The sequence below is a fragment of the Labrus bergylta genome, chromosome 1, assembly GCF_963930695.1.
Source record: "Labrus bergylta chromosome 1, fLabBer1.1, whole genome shotgun sequence".
Classification (NCBI taxonomy): Eukaryota; Metazoa; Chordata; class Actinopteri; order Labriformes; family Labridae; genus Labrus; species Labrus bergylta.
In genome coordinates, this window is record NC_089195.1 from 21,313,992 (window position 1) to 21,337,846 (window position 23,855).

The following is a 23,855-nucleotide window of genomic DNA, read 5'->3' on the forward strand; positions in this document are numbered from 1 at the left end:
GAGGATATAAACCAGCCCCCTCCTCATGGCTCCTCATCCCGAGCTGCTCACGGTCTGGCTGGCCTCATCTTGCTCTGCTTGACGGGTCCTGCTGCTCCTCTCCTTATTTGGTCTGGTGGCGCAGCTCCTCTTGGAGGCTCTGCAAGTCCCACAGGAACATTCCAGCTACTATTGATCTGAATGGGTCCCAGGACTCTTACTTACCCCTGAACTTGTCAACAATACAGCTCAGCACATCGACTTATTTCTGTGTTTATACCACAAACTGGGCTTGATTTGTAATTATTTTTAATCTCTGACAGACTCAGCCAACAAGAACTTCCTTACCACGTTTTTTGTTGATAAAACTGTGTTTTATCCGAGCCATTTGAAGAGGATCATTTTTTTTCTTTGATTTCATCAAAAACTTTATAAACATACTGAAAGTCACGCATCTCAATCTATGTTAGCACTTTCACTTTGCTCAGGAAATGTTAATAAAAAGCTAATTGCCAAATGTGCAAATTAAGAAACAGAACACAAAATCCGTAATTTTAGGAAAGCTTTGACAATGTTTTTCAGTAAACAATTCAAGTTAATGTCTTTTTTTTGTAGTTATCATGGCAATGTAAATCCATGACAAATTATGTTTATGCTCAATGAACACCTGTAAGAGTATGGATGTACAGTAGTGTCTGTTCCCGGGGGCTTCTGGCTCATCCTGCATTTTTAATTGGCTCATTTTAAATGTGTGTCTGTTGTTTCTTTTGTGCATACGTGTCCATGAAGTTTGTTATATTGTCTGTGAGTTGTGTGCTGTTCTGTAGACTGTCCTGTGAGGTGTTCTGTAAATGTGAATTTGTTTGTGAAGCTTTTTGATAGTACCTGCCTTAAGACTAAAGGATGAAATCTAACATTTGAGCTAATTCCGGTATACTAACATAGATGTGGCAGATCTATTAAACACAGAAAACATACAATCTGCAATCTCTTAATTCAATAAATACATATACAATAGGAACAACTTCTATGATACCGTTTAAATGAAATGATGTTGAATGTATCGAAGAGTTTCTGAGTCTTGTGTTTTCTGCTAAATTTGTGCCCTGATGTTTTTCTCAAACATATAAAATCATGTTCTAGCCCCTTGTCAAAAGGTATTACAATTAATATAGGCCTAGTATAAAGTTGAACCTGCACGTTGCCCTTTAACCTCTCTGCCCTTGCTGTTGATGAACTATTACAAACACGTAAACAAGACATGTTTTTGTTAGGGATAGGTTCCCGCAGTTAACACTTGCTTCATGTCAATAAAACTAAGAACTACATATTGTATCTGATCTTAAACACGTTGGTGGCACAGTGGTTAGTGCACGTGCGCCCCATGTATGGAGGCTGTAGTCCTCCAAGCGGGTGGCCCAGGTTTGCATCCCTTTTGGGCTGTTCATGGGTTGTGTAGGCAATAAAGAAAAATAAAATGTTTCACCATCTTTTCTTTTGGATTATTGAAGGTCAGCATCAACAAGACCTACAGCTGATTCACTGCTGTTACTATGGAAGCCCTAAGCGAACATGCCTCCATATATTTTTGCTCCATTTTCTCTAATGATGAGCATTATCGGGTCGTTTTCTGGAGATCTCCATGTTGAGATAACGACATAAGTAGGTCTAGAAATTAGAAAACACAAATAAATGACTCGTTATCTTGGGGAAAAAGAGTGTAAATAAAATGGAAGGATGCATGCCTGTATTTTACATATTCATAAATGAGACGTCTTTGTTTCCAAGAATTTCAGCCTGCAAGTACAATTCACCTTGAGAGTCTTTCTCTGTTTCCCCTTTTTTGAATCGACACATTACCTCCCTGAAGTGCTCTATACCGCCATCATCTGTCCACATGTGGAAGTGTGTGAAATTGCAAGGACATTCAATGTGTCTGCTCACCTCCACACAGAAAAACATCATGGTAGGAAAATGTCACAAACTCTGCAGTGTAAATTTAAACATCATGAATTATATTTTAGTGTTTTTTGTATTCAGGAACAAATAATGTTGACTAATTAATCTACCAACTGGATTTTATTAGCAATACAGCCCCATAAAACCATCCAACAAATGCTAAGATATTGTAGAAATACTAAGGTCCGAGAGTGTGCATTGAATTTGATATTAACATGAATAACATAACGGTTAACATTTTCATTACATGTATAAACATATCAGGATCTAAATTCATGTCTCCAATCCAAATCTGCCCTTAAAATTGTATCAAAGTTTGTCTCGACGCTGTCTGTGATCATTTCTGTGCACACCTTCCTGATGTTTTCTACTCTATTTATGCATAAATTATTTTTTGGAAATCACAAAAGAGTTTTACATATACATGGCTATAAACTTTGTGAGTTGGATGTAAGGCAGCGATCCATAACCCGACTCACTCTACCTACAGTAAGACCAGTTTGAATACGTCACTGGCTCTTAAAAACAACAAACAAACTGGAGAAGAGAAGGCCTACATGCCGGGCTACAGCTAAAAGTTGTGGAAAGTAGCACCACTGGTGAAGAATGTGAAGAAAGAAAGGAAACCAAAATGTGATGGTGGGTGAGAAAAAAGCTGATTTTATAAAGCAAAGTGGATGTTTGCCATTTTACAGCTCTCATACAAAAGACTTACAAAACACACACACACACGCACAAGCACACACAGTGTTCACACTTCAGCTCAAACAGTGGATGACAGGGTGTGACGAATGATGCGTGAATGAGAAATCAAATTATATCTTAAGGTGCTTCAACAATAGTTTTTGTTGTCAGTGTCCATCCTATGTGAAACATGTCAAATGAGAACATATAAAACGCAAATTCATTCAAATATTGACTGAACATGACAAGAGAACATGGAAATAGTCACTAAGTCCTAAGAGTATATAACTACATGAAACAGTGATACACTCTCTGACAACATGGTTATAAGATGCCTTCAAAGTCCGCAAAAAAAGAAAAAAACGTTTGATAAAAAGCCGTTTCATCCTACACCTGACTTATAAAACATCATGACACCTGGCATAAATATGACCCATGAAACATCTAACTTGTCTGGACAATGATGATTAATAAAATAACAATCCTTCCAATGTTATTCTGCTGCTGTTAAAAGAAGTAAAAAAAAAAAAAAAGAGAAAAAAGGTTTGTTCCATCCTTTCTTAAATCTTCATTTCGACCTGCATTTGTCCCCTAATAAATATAATACCTAAAAGGTTGGCAATATAGTTGCATACACTTTTCAAACATGACCGAACCTCTAAACCCTCAAAGCCACATGGAACTGTTGTGTAATCTGAGATCAATCAAACACAAAACTGTGTTAAAGTTAAAGTGCATCATTCTTAGAGTGAAGATGAAGAACCAACAATTTCAAAAATATGCTTTTTTGTAATCTTAAATGTTTCTAATCTAATGTGTGGGTTTGAACATGATCAACAGAGTGTCAGTGATGTTTTTCCCACCAACTCGTTTGTAATATTTAAAATAATTGCTTCATAATAATAGATGTATGAACTCTATCCCCAAATTCAACATATTAATACCTTGATTAACACATCAAATTGATGCATGAGCATCTTTTCCACATGTAACTATCATCCTTGTACCTGAAATCTCTTCAATACAGTTCATATATAACAGACCTGCTGACAGAATACTGTTTTTGCATCACTCTGCACTGAATGTCTTTGGGGATATTTATGATTGAACACTGAATGAAATGTAACAAGTGATTTTGAATGTGCAGGAAAAAAAAAGATCATGGTTACTGCCCTTTAAAGAAAAAGAAAAAGCATTGCTGTGGTGCCCTTTTTTCTGTCAGTGAGTGTTTGCAAAGTTGCTTTGATTTCTTTCCATAACTGTCAGAAGTTAAAGGTCACTCACTGGAGCACAAAGTTTGGATTCTCCTTGATAGAAAAATAAGGACTAGAAGATACGGTTAAAAAAAACAGTATTATTCCATACAAGTCTTCCATTAAAGATGGCTAGTTAGAGCTAAATGTTCGGTTTGTGTGAAGCTGGACAGCCACACATACACGCAAACACACAAACGTGTGACGGGCCTCGGGGGCTCAGTGTTGGGAGGTGGTGTCCTGCGGGTGCTGTGCAGATGGTGAAGTGTCACAGAGTGGGGCGGGGGGCAGGAGGGGGAGTCTGGAATTGTCATTATAGCTGCTTCACGTAGTTTCCTGGGAAGGTTCCAAACAACTTGCTCCTCCGGGAGGTCCCTTTAAAAACAAAGAGCAATCAAATAATTAAAAAAAAAGGTTATTGTTTTAAATTCTCAAACTTGGCATCAGTATTAACTGTAACTAATTTTACTGCAGGGCTGGAGTTATATCAAACTAAAACACATGAAAACATCGTAAGGGAGCAAACGATTTCATAAGAGAATGTAAAACCTAGACACTGAAGATTAAAATGGGAAACAGGTTTAAATTGTGCTCAGTGTAGGATAATGTTGGCTTCTTTAACAGGTATGTTAGACAGATGTGGTGAGACCACAGCACCATCTAGTGGTTCAGTTTGTTGATACTTGAAAAGAAGCACACAACCAGACCATGAAACCTTTTAAAAACAGTACAAACTATTTAAATCATTAGTGCAGAGTGAACATTGTTGGGTTACGATAATTGCTTCTTCCATTCTATTTGTTTGTTTAATAGACACATCACATGGTGTAAAGAAGAACTCAATTACTGCATTGCACAGAAAAGTGTTTCTATCAATACTTCCATCCCATTAAAGGAACAGAGGCTAAATAAGAGACAAACAAAGTCGAATCAACACTCTTTTAAAAGCTGAACATTAAACCCTAAGGAAAATAAGTTTTATTGCAGGACTGTTTTATTACATTGCATTAGTTTCACTTAAATGATCACGTGGCACCTTTGTGTGTAAATGAAGCTTGAAATGAGAAGACTTAAGTAGACTACTTGAATGAGGTAGCTGATGGTTGTTTAGCTTTATGATTTCACTGGCTCCAAGTCAAATAATCATAGACTGTAAAAATAAATGGATGAAGCCTGCAGTGACGTCACCCTTCTGTTACGGCAGGGGGGCTCCAGAGGCTCAGCAGCAGCAGCCGTCATGCTGGAAATCCTCTCTCCACCTGACTTTCAGTCAACCTAACGACAGGCTGGAGCCTGAGGCGGGTTTTAAGCCTAATGACAAACCGATACATCGCGCCCACCAAGCGGCCCTTGAGAATTTGCACTTCCGCATTTGCTTCATCATATCACATTGATTTCAAGATTCTCCCTTTTACCTTCAAGTCTCTCCGTAACCTCTAAACCTCTCTCACTACTTAACATATATCAGGTTTTGTGCTTTCAGCCGTGCAGCTCCCCATCTCTGGAACTCCCTCAAGAGATACCTGACACTGACTCTCTCTACTCTCAAACCTCACCTCATAAGCCACCTTTTTAGAACAGTTTATTCATTGTGACCATGCCCCTTTCTCCTAGTTTTAACAGCATATAGTGAGCTGTTTTGATTGTTATTGTATCTGTGTGGTGAGATTGAGTGTCCCGAAATGCTCCCTTAAACAAAGTATATTATTATTACCATAAAAAGTTAGTTATTGTACTTTTGTTCTTGGCATTGATAATTCAAGCTTCTCAAGTTCTACAAAGGATTTGTATGTTTGAGCATTATTGACCAGTACGACTGGTTCTTATATTTCTGATAAAGTTTTCAACATAGATGTGAAGACAGTTAACAGTAACTTTCATCAATTTTCTGTCAATCCTTTCGTTGCCTCATTTACATTTTGTGTGCCAATGTTTAAAAATAAAACATTGAAACCAGCATGTTCGCTATATTTTCTTTAAGATGATGATCACCATGTATTAAAAACTTCATCTTACCAACAAACCAGCCGTCATCACACTTCTCCATCACGTCCACGATGTCGCCCTCCCTCAGCTCCAGCTCATCCTCGTTGCGAGGCGAGTAGTTGTACACGGCCTGGTACCTGTGTAGGAAATAAAAAAAGGTCATCCTACACCTCTCCAAAATTTAAAAGAAACATTTACTGTCATGATAGTTATTGTCTCATATGACTGCTTCTGAGAATTTATTCAGAATATTCTCAATTATTTGATTGCATGTTTTTGTTGATTACAGTTTCTGCAGACATTCTATACATTGGTCATCCTTCTGTTTATTAAAGCTTTTATTATTTTGTTGAATAACTCAAAATCAAGGCAAATAGAAAATTTGAATAATAACACTTCACTTACGGATCTCCTCCACCTTGGAGTGCATCCTGTACTAATCGCTGTGAGAAAGAGAAAACAAAAACAGACAGACAAAAAGTCAGTATGTTGCACTCATGAGGCTTCTCTTTAACGAATGAAAACATTTATCTTACCCTGTTGATTTTAAATTACTTTGACAACAAAAAGGAGAATAAACCAAGCTAAAGTTCAGAGATTCAGCAAAATGCTACGATTCATCCTTTCCTTAAAAGAAAATGACTCTGTTTCTGAAAGATATGATACTTCTGAATGTGTTGATCAGATCATAAATGGTGTAGTTGACATGCCCTCCTACCCTTCGACCTCTAATGTGGGACATGTAGGACCTCCGGGACAAGATGGGGCTACGAGGAGGTTTACCACCAACAACTGGATCCTGCTTAACAGGCAGAAAGACCAGAGGCAACACAGCGATAACCTTCAACTGTGACTGAATCAGCAGACTAACATGAGCTGAACACACATGAGCACAAAGGCTTACAACGACATGCTGTAAAACACCATCCTTCAACATGCCAAGAAAAACCCTCCTCAACACACCTCAAACATCAAACAAGAGCAACTAGAGGTGGGAATCACAGCAGGTCACTCATATTAGAATATTATATACAATAATCAGCCCACGATAATGATGAAATCAAAATCGGTGATACTAGGATAACTGACATATTGCAAGTCAATCATATGATGATGCATCATAATATCTGATTAGGTGAAGAACAGAAAATGCTCCTAAGAAAGGTTAGTTAAGGACTCATGTATTTAATCGCTGCAATTTGGTGAATTAGCTTCTTCTTGCCACTGCTGTCCAACAACATCCTGCTGTCTCCTTCTTCTTATATCTCCGGGACACTTTTTTCTTTCACAACTCTCCGTCATGTCATAAGCGTCACCATGAGGAGTCATGAAGCAGCTATGCAGCCAGTTAAAACTGGCAGGAAAATATGTTGGTTGAAATTTGATAATTGTATCACAATGGTCAGGATGAAAATATAAATCTCCACAGAGCACTTACTAGATATAGTGCAATGCATGTTAGTGAACAAAGAAAGCTAAAGTAGTCTCAGCAAGAACTCCAACTTCTTATTTACAAACTGGTATCAACACTGTACAAAGTTGATATAATGATGAAAAAAGCCAAACATTATTTTTTTGAGCCCCTTACTTCTTCAAACTCTTGTTAGTCCAAAAAACAAGCCAACATCTAGTCCATTAACTTTGATTAATACAATAATTCAACTGTTAAAGGATTAATGCTATTGTCTGTTATCAGTTCAAACATTGTCCCAGTTTATCAGTGACAGAAAGGAGAGAAGGTTATTTTCAGATGAGTTCTTGCTATAATCCTTGGCACCACACATCTAATCTAACTCAAAGCCATAATCTTCACATTCCAGCTTTACCTTCACCTTGGGAGACCTACGTCCATGATAGGGTACAGTGGGAGGAGTTGGGGGAGAGCGTGGGGTGGTAAGAGGAGGAGAGGGAGGTTTAGGGGGAGGCAGGGCGGGGAAGGGAATAGGTGAATCTGAGTCAGGGTAGGATGTGATGGGATGAGAAGGACAGGGAGATCTCGAAACAGAGCGCTGTGAGGGAACATTTGGAGAGGGCAGAGAGGAGTGGATGGGAGGTGGTGAGACGGGTGGAGAGGGAGAGACTGGAGGTAGTGGTGATGTCATTAGGCGAGGGAGGGAGGGTCGAGGGGAGACAGGGGGAGAGGGAGGGACGGTGATACGATCCTGTCCTTGTGAATGGGAGGAAGAAGAAAAATGAGTGACAGCAGAAGAAGGAGTGACAGCTGAAGAAGGAGTGAGAGCTGAAGAAGAAAATGGAGTGACAGCAGAAGGAGTGACAGCAGAAGAAGAAAAAGGAGTGACAGCAGAAGAAGAAAAAGGAGTGACAGCAGAAGAAGGAGTGACAGCTGAAGAAGGAGTGAGAGCTGAAGAAGAAAATGGAGTGACAGCAGAAGGAGTGACAGCAGAAGAAGAAAAAGGAGTGACAGCAGAAGAAGAAAAAGGAGTGACAGCAGAAGAAGAAAAAGGAGTGACAGCAGAAGAAAATGGAGTGACAGCAGAAGAAGAAGAAGAAGAAAAAGGAGCGACAGCAAAAGATGAAGAAGAAGAAGTAGGAGGGGGAGGTAATGAAGTTGGAGGAGGAGGTGGTGTGGATGTTGAGGGGAGGCTTGGGTCAGGAAGTGGTGTCAAAGAAGAAGAAACATCAGCCTATGAAGGAAATGGCATACAAACAATTATGATGCTAAATCAATCAGAGGCTACATGCTAAGAAAGGAATCTTTCTGATGGCAAAAATGTGCTGTTTTACAGAGCCCTGGGAGGACGTGGAGGAATACATTAAACATGGAAGAAGAAAAAAAAAGACCTACTTTTGAGTCTAAAAAGAACTTCGACAAATAGTTTGCTTGTTCTTGAGCAGTAGGAACTATGAGACATTTTGCATGGATCCATAAAAATAAGTGAATGAAACAAAGGAAGTGCGAGTGCCAGATTATCATCAGGAGGTACAGTGATGCACTTAAGCACAGATTTATTTCACTACATTGTACTCAAAACTGTAATGACCACACATCCTAACATCAGCCTGCTTCTGGCAGAGCAGCAGTTATCCTTAGACGAGGTGTGTGAATGGCAGATTCACTCACAAGACCCTACGATGTATGGTAATCAAACTTTGATTAAAATGTAAACAGTGTCCCTCCATCTCCCTTCCAGGGCCCCATAGGGTCAACAGATGCAGCTCACACCATGCTCTACCTGTGGACTGAGTCTCTCATTAATGTCCTCCTCTTTGTCCTCTCTAGTTTCATCGTCTTCCTCAATGAACAACTCAGTAAATCCCCTTCCTTTCCCCGATGATGGTCTTTGCGACTCGCCTGCTCTTTCGTTTAGAGTTTTTAACTGATGTTCCAAGCTGAGGGAAAGCGACTCCATTGTAACAGGCTTGGGAAACTGCGCCTCTAACCGAATGCTGCCTGCTGAATCAGTTGCTGTAGTGTCTGCTGGGGGTTTCACTGCTGGCTGATCGGGCTCTTCTGTTTTTAGCTTAAACTTGCTCTGTGATTTACTGTTTAGTGAAGATGAAGGGGAAACTACAGCAGATAATCTTGAATTGTCAGTATTATCTGTACTGGTAAAGTCATCAAGAATCATCAACAAGAGATCATCATATGGGTCTTTTACATGCAGATTAGAATCAAGGATTTTGCTGCTTTGATTTTCTTGCAATTTTAAACTGGACCTCGGAGGAGCCTGTGTGGTGGATTTGAATGGTTCTGGCACTGTGCAGGAAAAAACCTCTGGCTTAGAAGTGTGCACTGATTGGTCTATTCCTTTTCCGCTGTTGTATTTTAGTGAAGAGTCAGGCAGTGGAGAGATAAATGAGGAACGAGGAAGGGGAAGGTGGGGAGGAAGAGGAGGAGGTGGAGGAGGAGGAGGAAATGGGAGTGTTGGTTGAGAAATCAGCGAGGCAGCAGAAGTGTGACCTAAACCAGGTCTCCCTTCTCTAAAAGGAGGAGTCTTGGAAAACATCTGGGGCAAGAGGGCAAAGTCTCTTTGCAACGGAGCAGGTGAGGGTGACTTGGGCTCCTGAGTCTTTAGGAAAGGTGCCAGGTCTATGGGGAGTGGGGGTGGTGTGGGCGGTATGGGGGTGCTCGGGAGCGAGTGAGTTGGAGTAGACGTCGAAGATTCCATTGTAAGGGACAGCCACTCATTGGTGACTGCTTTTAAGTCATGCCTTCTCACTGAGGGCTGAGGAGAGAGGAGGTCACGAGTAGTGGAGGATGGAGGTGGATGGTAGAAAGGCTCCAGGAAGTTAAGTGAAAAAGGCAGAGTGTGATTTATAAAACTGGAACAGAGAGTTAAACAGTGTAAAAGCTGTGTACACCCTTAAACTGATGATGTACTTATTTATAAAAGTAAATTCACATGTCACTACTAATTCAATTTAACTAAAATCTTTTCTTATAAATGTGACTGAGGAATTCAAATGTCCCAACATTACTCTCCACCAATGGAGAAATGACCCCACAAATATTTATAGATCAATTCTTTCAAAACTTTTGGGTATAAATTTGTATTTCTTTTTTAACGGTTTGTTGTATTCTGTTGCTGCAATGCTTTAATAATTCCGTTACCTTGATAGGTGTAGAGCTCGGTGTCCTGTTGCCAGAATAACCACGTGGGTCGATGTGGTGGGTGGAGCTCTTGCTAGGGGAACGCTTGACGATGTCCACGTACGAGACAGGAAAGATGCCCTGTTTGGTTGTGTCCGGGATCTTGCCTTCATACCAGTTCTGATCCACCTGCCTTAACACTATTACTCTCTCCCCCTACAGACACCCAAAGTATACACACTATTATAAAATGCCATACAAGAGTGTTGTACTGAACAGAACTCAACCCCTTTTAATTATGATTACAAAATAAGAAATTCATCCAATGGTTTAAGTCTAAACATCTTAAATCTTTGGAACGTAGTTACAGGTGATTTTTATTTACTTCTGAATGATAACTTGTTTTTTTCTTATATGTAAGATAACACTGCATCTTTGTGTTGGTTCAATACTTAAAATATTCAGGTCCAAAGTCTCTGCAAGAAATGTAATGTTCATCACAATATTATAAACATACATACAGGCTACCTTTCTGAGAGACAGCTCCACATTAGTGTCAGCATTGAAGTTGTAGCGAGCTACCCCTTCTCCGATCTCTCTGACATGTGCTGGCGGAGGAGGACGAATCGGCTGCTGCTTCTCTGTGGACGGCATCTTCTGTTTATGTGTTGAACAGGCAGAGAAATCAGAGAGAGAAATTACATACTGCACATCAAATGCTCAAATATTTACTGCACTCACGCACACACGGATCATGAGTTGCACAACTTACTTCCACATATGACATGGGGAAAATGCCAACCCGTCCACGGTGCTCTCCTTCGTACCAGTTGTTGTCTATCTGGCGGATGATGTTCACTGCATCACCCTTCTTGAATGTCAGCTCCCTGCAAAACATTTATGCAATCAAAGTGCATGCAATATGGTGTGAGGAAGATATGAAGAGACCACTACAGCCAGCAGAGCACATTGGATGTAAACAGCGTCAGCTAAAGAACGACAGCCACTGAAGCGAGATGAAATAAGATCAAGACCAACGTAGATCAGTTTTATTCATGCATTTATCCAGAACCCATGACATTAATCAGTTAGAGCTTTCCAAGTGCGGTGGTGAGATGTGACAGTGAAGTTACCAAGAGACTTGATTTAGAGATATCTTAGACTCTGGAAACATGACACAGAATGCAATGAGTCGAGATGTGTTCAAACGCAGTTAGACATGTCATGCTTGGCCTCCCTGTGCGTGCACGGTGCATTTACTGTACTCACTTATCTGTTTGTGCCTTAAAATCATAAATGGCTCTTGCAGGCTGTTTCTGATGGAGGAGAGAGAACAGAATAAGTTGTGTCATCTGTTTATGGGAGACCTGGGAGATGAGAGTGAAGAGAAGAAAAAGAAAAAATGCCAGCAAGCATTACCAGGCAAAACTTCAAAACAACTTTTTAAAAATCAGCTGTGCAGTGGTGTTATTGTATCTGTTCAAGTGGAAACATATTTACAGTGCCAACCAATGTCAGACTTTTTTTTATAGATGCACTTTAATGTATGCTATGAAAAGGAGTGTTCAATTTAATTTATTTAAGGATAAACGATGAGCTATTAGCATTATTTACTGCTGCTTTCATGTTGTACCTCTCTGTCAGGAGTAGGTCTTCTACTCTGAGGGGTGTGGCGCCCATCCATAGTGGAATAGCTCCTGGACACATCCTGGTCTATGATTAGCAGAGACACATAAAAATAGTCACAATAGTAAACACAATTTTCTTTCACATGCATGCTCAAAATACATAAATGATCTCTGGGACAATGAAGAATGGTAAAGTGATAATGCCATTCCAACAGGTAAATGAGGGAATGAAAACTTGGGTCAAGAATTGGTGTTTTATTTCAACATCACATAAAAAAAACAAGGTTTTCGGGACTCCCACAATATGACACATGCAAACCTGTGAAACAAGCTGTAACATAAATGAAACTAGGAGGAATACAGTCCAATATTATGATAGAACTTATCAAAAACCAGTCAACACACAAGCAAATGGCGGAAGGGAAAAGATGATTGTGGAATATTTAAATGACTTCGGAAATAAATTCTACAAAACAGACAAATGATACAAGCCAAACAAATGAAAAACAAAGGAAAAACACACATTTATTTTCTCTTCCCAGAGTTTTATACTGTGAACCCACAAATAATCCTACCAGGCCATCTCATTTATTTTGTAAATGTTATCACTTTTAACTGCTTTTATCAGGATTAAGGTGCTGCTAATGCAATGTTTTATATTAAAAGCATTCTGTTTTTTTAAACCAAAAAAACAAAACGGTAATTGATGTCTTAACAGGCAAATGAAGGGAATAGGGCAACAAGCACTAACTTTGAGAGTGTACAGTATATGGATTCTTATGAGTATGTATACTGTATGTTTACATGTGTATTATGTAGAAAAGAAACCTCTGTAGTGCACATGTGCATGTGAAGTGTGTTATGTGTATTATCTCCACCTGAATAACAGAGACCATTCCCATTGCCCTGCTCCTCTCCATATTCATTATTGTTTGAGGTGTCTTCGTGGCGTCCATAACAGGCACTGATTGGTGACTGTAGCCGTGGTGACTGTAGCTGAGGTGTGGAGGGATCCCCTTTATGCGAGGCGTACCCAGTGGGGCTGCCATCTGGGTACAAAGATGTAGAGGAGTGACCACCATGCCAACACCCCCTCCTCCCACGCAAGGAGGAGCTCCGTTCAGGCACATTTGGGAGCAATTCGGCCAGTATTCTCTTCAGGATGCTACCATCAGGTGCCCTGGCCCCTCTGTGGCCTCTCTCTGTTTGGATGTGCTCATAAATGTCTCTCAAGGCTGCATCTAGTGCTTCATAAATGGCCTGTTTGGACTTGGGTCGGCTACCTCGATCTCCGCCACCACTGCTTCTTCTTGAGGTAGGTGGTGAGCCCTTTTTCCGACGGAAAGGCACTGGGCTGACGAGGAAAGCCAGCTTTGACATTGCTTGCTGGGACTGTGAGCTCTGGATTTGTGAATGGCTGCTGCGGCTCTGATGTGAAGGTCTCTGGTTATCCTGGCGTGCTCGTTCTCTCTCATGACGAAGCATGGTGGTAAAACGGGTATAAGAGGCTGGGCAGCGGCCTTTGCAGGTGCTAATGAGGTGGCGGTGTTGGTAACCTTGGCCCTGGCCTAGACTTTGGTGACCAGGGTGGTGATGGTGATGGTGGTGGTGATGACGGAGGTGGTGATGGTGTTGGAGGGTGGAAGAGCCGTACAAGCTTTCGGAGGAGGTTAGAGAGCAGTGGTCAAAGTCACTCTCACTGCAAAATGAGGAACCCTCCACCTGTATGAAGTCACTGAGGTCTGAGGCAACAGCATCTTGTTCGCTGTCAGAGTAGTCAGGGTTTGCCTGTGGGCCTTGAGGAACAGGAGGAGCAGGAAAGGACCGCCCACAGCCAGGCTCTGGCCCAACACGAGGCTGGCCCTCAGGTGGGCTGCGAGGCCGATGCAAGTGATCCATGGTGTGAGGCCCTGTTCCACCATTGCAATTGTTATCTTCCTCTAATAAAGATTCTATGGAAAAGCGACGTTTGGGAAAACTAGGTGTTCCACCACCACCACCACTGCTGGCTCGAGATGATGAGCCACCTGGCGTGGTGGTGCCTGAAGGCATCTCACTGTCACCCAAGTTTGGCATGGATTTGGACTTCTTAATAAGGCGCTCATATTCAGAAATGCGGTTTGGCACCGTATCACGTGGCACCTCAACGCCCCAAGATAGTGTCCAAGGAGAGAGGCGATGCCGGTGGGGTTGGCGCTCCAGTTCCAGGATGCGAGCACGGACAGAGCGAATCACATCAGATGGGATGATCTGCGCACGGTCGATCTGGTGCATTTTACGATAGAGCTGGAGAAAGCCTGGTGAATCATGCGCCCGTCGCCGCTGGGGGCGGGGCAATGAGTTGTTGGAGTTGGAGCCAGTTGAACCTGAGGGACTCCCATCACAAACCAGTGATCCAGCACTTTCCGAGCGGTTGGCTTTGCGCCCATCTGAGCCAGTATGGCCATCATTTAGTAAGTCATCACAGCTACGTGACTTGAGTTTGCGAGGGGAGGGCTGTACCTCCTCCACGCTGCTCCATGTCTCTGGATCCTGGCTTTTTGTCTGCCAACTGTTTTGGAAACAGACAGACTGCTTGGAGGAAGAACTGCCTTCCTGGCTGGTATCTTCATGGGAATGAGCAAGGCCAGAGGGGAGAGGGGGAGGACAGGGAGGCTGACAAGGACCTGGTGAGGTCAAACTGTTCGAATACATGTTGCATGCGTCCCCACCTTTCAGATGTCCAATAAAGAGCAGCGTGGTGAAAGAGAAGGAAGAAAGCTTGTTAAGCAGAAATATCAAGACCAAAGATGGAAGAGAAGGGTATTGGAAGAACAAATAGAAGAGAAAAGAGGGCAGGGAAAAAAGATGATTTGATGATTTTTGCTCAGACTTCAGCATAATCAAGAGAACCTTGTGAAACTTATGACCATACCAGACAGACATCACATTGTGATAAACAAAACAAATGAAAAAAGATCTTCTTTGTTTCTCTGAAAAGAAGTGAAAAGAGAAATACGAAGACACAAAAAGAAAAAAAATATATTAAGTGAAAAGGAGATGTTCGTATACATGTGTGTTTACCTTTGGCTCTGGATGGTGAGGATGGTGAGGAACGAACCACAGGTTTTTTGAGGCTGCTGCTGGGTCTGTAGGCATCCACAGGTTTAGGGGAAGTTGTAGCTCTGCTCTGAGATTGAGCATTCACTTGAGAACTGGACGGCTCTGACTTCCTTCTCTTCCTGTAATCGCTGGCGGCACTGCAACACAGTTCAACTTCAATAAGTGTTTTCAGAATGCTACTGGGGATTGTATACTACTTAAAAAAAAACAAGGGAATACACGTGATCTACCGTGAAAGTTTGATTTTGAAAAGTAAGATGATGTTTGCAGAATGCAAACACATTGAGAATCGAGACGCTTGATGTATTTTGTCTTCTTTGAACAAATACAACCATATACTATTTATTTTTTGGCCCCACCAATAGGTACTAAAAGTATATGTTATATGTATTCCTTTTTGGATAGTGTAGTTTGAGGAATTTTACAGTAGATTTTGTACCGGAAACATCTTTTGACAACCTTGTATTACTAGGTTCCCTGTGTAAGAATAGTTCAAAATATATCAAATAAAAGTGAAATATTAAATTTCCTATCAGCTACAGCAACATTCTTAGTCTTTTCTTGTACTGATGTAGCAAATAAACGATACGAAGATCTCTGTTTGTGTTGCAGGATTTTCTTGTCAGACTTAGACTGTGGTTTCCATGGTTATTTATGTATTGAGAAAATATCAAAAGTCTTGGTAATATTAGTGAATTGTTAGGGGCAGGGTGTGGGGGTGTTAGTAGTTCAGTCCGTATAGGGACTTGGGTTGGGAACCCGCGGCAAGCTGGCTCAAGTTCAGGTACAGACCAAAGAATGGAATTTGGTTTGGTTGCTTGTGAGGTGCTAATTCACTTCCTGATTACTGAAGAGGTGTCCTTGAGCAAGGCACTAAACCCAAAACAGCTGAGGAGTGTCCCTATGTCTGACATCTCTTCACTAATGCACGTCTAAAGGTCCTGTTTGTGCATTTAAGGTACAGAATATGAATGTGAGCAGTATGTCTCAAAATTAAGTATAAAGCTGAATTTCCCCTTGAGACATATAAGTGTAAAGTTAAGTTAGGAATATCCATGCGTATCCTTCAAAGAATAACAACTAAGATGAGACAACAGAGTTACAGTAACTTCTCTTTTTTCTAAAATACCTACTAAAACCAGAAAATGTAGAAAGGAGCACTAGCTGGACTCAAAAAAGTGTCGGTTTTAAGGAGCTCTTTGTATAGGGAATGCAAGCAGTCAAAGAAAACTCAAAGGCACGCTTTTCAACAATTTAAATACCTTTATTTTATTTTAATTTAATTGTTAGAAGAGAGTGCCTTGGAATTGTTCTTTCTATGATCTACTAAAACCAACTAGCTTTCTATGGAAAAGTAACCCACTTAATGTCACTGACATGAATGACTTGGCCTATTCATCACATCCCATTTCTGCCCTCTCTTTTCACCAAAGAAAATGCGACTGAATAAGCAGGCCATTGGTGAAAGGGCCTGGGACGAGGGAAGGAAGAGGGGGGTTGAGTGAGGGATAGGAGGTGAAGGGCAGAATCAGTAGGTTGCTGGGTAATTTATTCTGGCTCAGTTAGATTAAGGGAGAGGCAAAGATCCCTGCCTTCAGTGACAAAAGAAAATAAAGACCAACACTAATCCTTGTAAGTTATCATTAAAAGCAGACACAGAGGCTATTTGCACCAGAGGCCGGACAAGAAAGAGCAGCTCTGATTCCGTGCTGAATCACAACAAGGACTGCTGATGCTGAAAGGACGGGGGTGGTGCAGAGGAAAATAAAAGAAACAGAGGTTACCTCGCAGGTCTCTCCGGAGCCTTGTCAGCAGGGGCGATGTGCAGGGAAGTCTGAAATAGGGCAGACAACGAAAGGGAAAAGTGAGATCCGCAAGAACAAAGACTTGACGCAGAGCTACTCACAATGCACAGCTTGCATGCGCTTGTAGCTGTGCCACACTCAAATCCCTCCCCCAGCGTAAGGTGCAATGGATGCTGGTTCCACATGGCACACCTGACTGAGAGGAGGCGCACTGGTGCAAACAGTCAGGATAAATTTCTGCTCTCTCTTCGGCTGCTCTGAAGAACAAGGTGATGGGTGATATAGCACAACAAGGATGTTGTGAGCTCAGGGGGAAAATGTTGCCCGACAAAACCTGGCATGGATCAGCTGGAATGGGTCCTAGTGGTAAAATTGACTTGGATGCACTTGCAAAAAAAAGTTTCTCTGCTGAAGGGTACTAACAAATGCTTAAAAAAAAACAATATGGACAACAAATATATATATATTTCACCCCGAAAAAAAAGCCTGCAGATTCCTATGATTCATTGATAAAAATTAGGTCAGCAGTCAGTGAATATGAAAAATTCAATGTATATGATACAACCATCAGATTTTAAATCTACATGTCCGACAGACTTCAAAAAGCAACACCATAAACTCAGCAGTGGATGGCAGACATGTTGCCAGAAGACTTCCTCAAACTGGTGTTTAATACATTTATACTCATTTAAACCAATCACATCCTCCATATTCATAATGCTATGTTTTGATTTTGATCAATGGTTAAAAAAAAAACAGTGAGATTAACAACACAACTGGAACACTCATGTATGTGAGATTACCTCAATGCGCTGGCGAGCGGAGATGTCTGGATTATAATCCAGTCGTTTTTTAGGAGGCTTGAGCCCAAAGCAGCAGCAGTGAGCAGTATGAGGAGAAGGAGGAAGAGAAGGAAGGTGAGAATGAGGTGAAGGAGGAGGAGAGGAAGTGGGGACGTCATGGGGAGAAACCGACAAACAAGAACAAAGGTGGAGAGAGTGACACTCGTTAGAGAATCCGAGTTACCAGAGATGGACTAGATCACAAACGTTGCACATGTGCATTGCATGTGCACACACTCTACACGCTGACAGTCTCTAACTGACAAACACACACACTCACACACATAAAACACAATCATTCAAAAGCACAAAGTTAAATAATGATGCTTTATATTATGTTACGCCTTTATGTTAAGATTTAAACAACATTATGTCAATTCTTAAATACATAAGACCTACTACATCTATCTTGATACTAGACAAACACACACACACACACACACACACACACACACACACACACACACACACACACACACACACACACACACACACACACACACACATGCAGAGTGAGAAAGCAAGCTGTGAAGCAAATAAAGCCAAGTGAAGCACAAGCCAGAGAGTGTGTGTATTTGAGAGTATAGTGTGTTTCACAGTGCACTCTCAAATACTGTGATTTAGTGCTGGTTTTAAAACTAGTGTTCACTCAGTTGCTCCAAACACTTTGTAACATTCAAACACTGAACACACTGTGAGCTTCTTCTTTTCCCAACTGGACCAGTCAGTCCAATCATTTACACAAACCATCTACACTCTAAGGGCTTATTCAGTGTAGTGAAACATTTGAAATATTGCAGGTTGGAATCTCAACACACAGCCTTACATGACTCTAAAAGTCATGCAAGCTCCAGATGTGACATTTTCACCTGAACATTTTGAATAAGCCAACCCAAAAAAAACCTCATGCTCTGTCATGCACAGAGGCATGACCTAATGACTCTATGTAAATCAATTATGTATGGGGTTAGGTGATCCCAGATCTGTGGCTAGGGGCAATCTCATCTCTGAGCCTCTAGGGTGTTATAAACACCAACATCCAGCAGGTGGCGCTGATGAATTTAGCTTTGAGGACTCCTCAAATACACAAATTCAGCTTTGAGATAGATCCTCAAACATAAGTACAAATAAACAAAAAATAACAGAAATTAATAAATGAGCAAATTCAAATATCTAATTTATTAAAGGCTGTCTTTTTAATACATGTGTTAGCATGTGATACTAAAGAACCTGCAAAGATTCAGATTGTATTATACAGAAAATAAACTTTTTTTTAAGCAAGTACTTTATTTTGATCAAAGTTAGAATTGATAGACTGTTCATCAATAAAATCCTGCCTTTTTACCTTCTGTCTTGCAAGATGCAATAAAAGTCCTATTTTTGTTTGTGAAAATATCACCGCCAGCTAGCCACCACACCACTAAAAAAACAAAAACACCATCACAACAACATAACACAGCCTGTCACAGCGGTGGGGGGAGGGGTCACAGCACCCAACAAGTACCACATGCCCAAACAACTAGCCCCACCCAGGCTATTGGTAGAGACAGTAAAAAAGAAAGTCATGGGTGGGGTGGATAAAGTGGGTTTATGCCTACAGCGGGGTTGTGGTTGAGGGTGCAGCTATATATAATGGCCCTGACTTACCGGCCGCCCAAACTCCAGCTCGGAAAAGAACTTATACCAAGGCTCGTTCTCTAAATCTATGTCATCATAGGTCTGGGAAAGCATGACAGTGAAAGAAAGAGGAGGTAGAAGAAAGACAGAAGGCAGGAAGTGTGGAGAGAAGTCACACACACACACACACACACACAGAGAGAGACATGGAGCTCATGGTTAGGAAAGGGCTCATGTAGCACAGGGAGATGAGCACAGGACGAACCAGGATGAAGATATAGACTGGCTCATGGGTATGAAAAGAGGGATGCTAAACCTTTTTATTAAGAGAAGCTTTAGTTGTATCAGTTTAACTGGTTTGAGAGTTACACAGAATAGAGCTGTAACATCAGACAGAAATAAACCTTTTGAACTGATATTTCTTAATCTTATATGAATACAATGTAATGGCTGCAAATTGAAATGACAGATTCATTTTGATTGACAATCAGCTCGTTAATGTAAGCTTTACATATCATAAACTGCACCTTTGTGCAGCCTAAATTAAAGACATACTAAATTCTCACCATATATGAACTCATTATATTAAAAAGAAGAGAGAGGAGCTCATGTTTATAACCATTCTGAAACCAAAACAGGGTTATTCACAGTCAAATTCACCGTAACATTATCGTAAGCATTATATTATCACTGACACAAGTACCACATTCTGCCATACTGCAACTGAAAATCACCTTAAAAGTCAATATTCTGTGACACCACACTGACTGTTTTTATGAGCGATGGAGTAGTTAATAAATTACCTGAATAATAAAACAGGTTAAACTAAGAAATAAACCACATGTTCTCTATTGCATTATGAATTTCACTTTGAATCAAATTTACTTCACAACCAAACATGTCTTGCCATCAAACAAAGCTTTTACAATCTGAAAAATTCTAGATTTAGAATGTAGAAGTGATAGATATATTTTGTATTGAGGCTTTTCACCAACAGTCTGTTATGTTCTTAGCATATGCTGAATGTTCCTGACTTAAAATAAATGCTGTGTATCCTCCACTATTTTGCTCGCATGTCATGCTGATCAGTGAAATTGCTGAAATGGAGCAAGAGTGTATCTCTGCTGCTGTCACATGATGGATTCTACCACTCAGTTCTGTCTTTGTATGACAGAAGAGAATATTCCATATCAAATTGACCTTCAATAACCTGTGGCAGATGTGATATAAGTATTTACATTCAGCGAGGAAATCCCAAACAATGATGACAGCTATGCAGAAAGTTAATCATTTACCCTTTATTCCTGTTTTAATGTCAAAACTCTTAACAAGTACAGCTTTCTCTATTTGTTTCAATTTGCTTACTTCAGGGTGCACTGCATTCAACAGCCGTAGTAATTTTCTAAGAGTTTTAGCGCTTTTCGTTTTAGACTGTTTTACTACTCTGTCTGCTCTTTCCAACCCTCTTTCCACATGGAGCTGGAGTTTTCATGCCAAGTGAGAACACTGCCAGGAAATGTTTGGTAGGTGTTGCTGTGATTTCAACTCTTCTGCTAAAAAGAGAATTCAGCTCTGAGACAAATGAGTCAGCCTGTGAAAAAAAGGTGAAGCCTACAGCAGAGACAGTTCATCAGGAATACTGTGTGCACGCACACACAAACACACACAAAAGAAACTTAAGAAACAGAGTGCCAGAAATACAGTTTTGTTGCTATGGCTTGTGAGTGAACAGACACTTCTCCACTAAACAGATGCCATGTCTTACCTTGAAGACAAAACAAAAAAAACGACTGCATAGAAAACAGAATGCTTTAAGAACAGCAGATGAGCCAGTGCAGCTTTACAGCTACTCTCTACGGCTCTCTCCTTTATTGCCTTATCAGGAATTGACTCATGCATTATTGCCAAGGGAGAGCATGCTGCAGTCATCACATTAAACATCTGAAAAACCTTCACAAAAAACCTTTTAAACTAAATCTAGTCCTCTAAAATGGACTCCTCATCCATTATCTTTTATCCATTATCTTGTCAGTACCTCTTATGCCTCATGTCTATTTTTTCCTTCTGTCTACATGTTAATTATCTCTGCTGCTATCCACTATGTCATTCACCCCACACAGAGTGAATAGCCGGCACCGTCACTAGAGGATGCAGCGCTGGAAACCTTCGCTTTTTTAACGCCCACACTGTCTGATGAAAAGGAGTCCAAGCAAAAGCCCACAAAGTGAGACTCTACCACAAAACAGTGTCTACTATGACGAGCAGATAAGAAAGCTTCATGTGTTTGTAGCACTTTTCTCCATGCATGCACCTCATTACTTTATTGCAATCCAAGTCATTCTCTGCACTCTTATTTCTTTACCTTTACCTGTTTACCTCTTCAGAAGTTGTCCTTTAATAAGCACCAAATTGAAGAAGAACAGCATTAAAGCTAATCTTTATCAAGTGTAAATACACCAATAGCAGAATTAGTCACTCCACATTCACAGTAATATAAATATTCTCCCAGAGAAGCTGGTTTTAATACAGCTAGAAAAGCAGCTATCAGGGCCAATAAATTAAGTAAAGAATAATAATTACGGCCTGAGCAGGTTCTAGATCAGCACCTGCAGGCCTCAAAGGTTGATCAAACATGAAAGAAGAAGTGGGTTTTGGCAGGAAAAAGTCACAATTCATCAGATTAAAATGAAATAAAGGTTTCATATACTTACTGGTCTTTCATGCTCCAAAATCGAGGACTTTCCAGGCTCATACTCAAAAATACTCTTGGGCTCTGCACGGTACTTTCGTGTGTCCACTTTCCTGTTAGGCGGTCCCCACTCATTCCTGATGAAAGACAAAGAAACACATTTTCCATTGAAATGTTAATTAATGAATAAAGTACATTTATTAAGCACATCTTAAGCACCTTACAATATCAATACAATTTCAGGAGACTCAGAATGTGTATGAGCAAACACAAGTTTTGAATCATTTCATAATTCATCCGGTTAAGTGCTTTTTTTTTGGACAATATTAATTGAGTGTCAGTTTATTGTGTTACTGATCGTTAAATAAAAGGGGAAGCTCCTCTTACGAGTCGGGTGAATCTTTGTCGCGGTCACTGTCCCTTGCTCTCAGTTGGAGGAGAGATGGCATGGGTGGAGGAGGTGGGGGTATGGGGGATGGGGAAGGCTCTCGAGGTCCTAGATGCCCTCCGTTGTCTGAGGGACTTTTGGCGAGCGGCCTGTATGTGTGTGTCCTGGGTGCAGGGTGGGCCATGGCGGTGCTGGATGACAGATTGTAGTCATCTGTTCAGGAGAGGAGACGGGAGACAGACAGGTAGAGGCTCATAGAATAACTTATTGTATGAAAGACATCTATTTATATATTTATAATGTCTTACCATTGTTGATGACAGCATATGTGGCATTGTACGTGTCAGAATAGTCATCATCTGGAAGAAGAAATAAAAATGGGAGTAAAGAGTTAATATTGACATGTCAGAACTGCTTGGCACAGAGAATACAAGTTGTATTTTCTCTCCAGTGATATCAGCCTCTTTAGTCAGCTTAGTTCTGGCAGTTACAAAGTCATTTCCAATAGTGACTTTTGTGCAGCATAGAGAAACATCAAAACCAGCCAAGCAGCATAAATAAACCAATTCCTCTCTGTTCATCTACAAGCTCAGCGTGTTTCAAACAAATGTTTTTCAATAAACCATTTTTGGACTCATCAGATAAAGTGATTTCACTGTGAATGTGTGAACATTTAAAAAGCCATGGGAATACTCCAGAAGCCATCAAAATGACGAATTTTAGGAAAATAAAGTCACAAAACAGCGATTGCCCATGTGTGTCTGTGTGTGTGTGTGTGTGTCTGCTTGTGCGCGGGTGTGTGTGTGTAATTGAAGGTTGCAGCAGCAGAAGCCTGAGCAGTTATGAACAAACAAGCCTTGTACAGACTGTGTGATTCTGTGGAGCCCTCTAAATGAGAGCAGATTTCCCAGGACAGCTCTGAGTCTGTTAGAGGTCTCGCTCTGTTCTGCCTGCTCTCCAAACTCTCTTGCTCTCATCTAATGAGTTCTGGCTCTGAGGCTCTTTGGACCTTACGCTTAAACAAGAACTGGCACGCACAGACACACAAAGATACACAGACGCATGCATGCATGCCGAATTCCGCCGATGATGTCATACGATCAAATCACATCAGATGAAGGGACATTTCTTTGGTTCAGTGTGACACAGAACTATACCTTACCTGCTTTGTGAACCTTGTGGATCTGTTTGAACATAGTCTTGTACCAATCCTTTGGTCTATCCACTGTCTGTGGGGAGAAATAAACATAAAAATTGATGTGGCGTGAAATGCAACATTAACTGGATAGCTGTGGTAAGAAAATAGAAATGGCTCCATCTGTTTTACAGGACATAACTGTTTGCAGAAAAACACATTCTCAGCCTTTCGAA

At 40.8% G+C, this 23,855-nt stretch overlaps 1 protein-coding gene across 17 annotated transcripts in view; it reads right to left on the reverse strand.

The window, feature by feature from the left end:
- Window positions 1-2,039: 2,039 nt before the first annotated feature.
- Window positions 2,040-23,855, reverse strand: part of sorbs2a (sorbin and SH3 domain containing 2a) — a 65,284-nt gene continuing 43,468 nt past the window's right edge. For 9 of the 17 annotated variants that reach the window (XM_065956494.1, XM_065956459.1, XM_065956444.1 and 6 more), the window contains 20 exons: window positions 23,647-23,713; window positions 22,793-22,843; window positions 22,484-22,697; window positions 22,119-22,233; window positions 19,438-19,509; window positions 17,752-17,808; window positions 16,928-16,977; window positions 15,105-15,280; window positions 12,920-14,752; window positions 12,047-12,126; window positions 11,683-11,780; window positions 11,186-11,300; window positions 10,942-11,070; window positions 10,435-10,629; window positions 9,056-10,102; window positions 7,688-8,506; window positions 6,580-6,663; window positions 6,267-6,304; window positions 5,892-5,998; window positions 2,040-4,250 (listed from right to left, as the gene is read on the reverse strand). In XM_065956494.1, the coding sequence (XP_065812566.1) occupies window positions 4,189-4,250; window positions 5,892-5,998; window positions 6,267-6,304; window positions 6,580-6,663; window positions 7,688-8,506; window positions 9,056-10,102; window positions 10,435-10,629; window positions 10,942-11,070; window positions 11,186-11,300; window positions 11,683-11,780; window positions 12,047-12,126; window positions 12,920-14,752; window positions 15,105-15,280; window positions 16,928-16,977; window positions 17,752-17,808; window positions 19,438-19,509; window positions 22,119-22,233; window positions 22,484-22,697; window positions 22,793-22,843; window positions 23,647-23,713 (5,409 nt within the window). In that variant the 3' untranslated portion in view covers window positions 2,040-4,188. The remainder of the gene's footprint in view (window positions 4,251-5,891; window positions 5,999-6,266; window positions 6,305-6,579; window positions 6,664-7,687; window positions 8,507-9,055; window positions 10,103-10,434; window positions 10,630-10,941; window positions 11,071-11,185; window positions 11,301-11,682; window positions 11,781-12,046; window positions 12,127-12,919; window positions 14,753-15,104; window positions 15,281-16,927; window positions 16,978-17,751; window positions 17,809-19,437; window positions 19,510-22,118; window positions 22,234-22,483; window positions 22,698-22,792; window positions 22,844-23,646; window positions 23,714-23,855) is intronic. The other 8 variants (XM_065956474.1, XM_065956471.1, XM_065956466.1 and 5 more) reach the window with 8 other exon arrangements.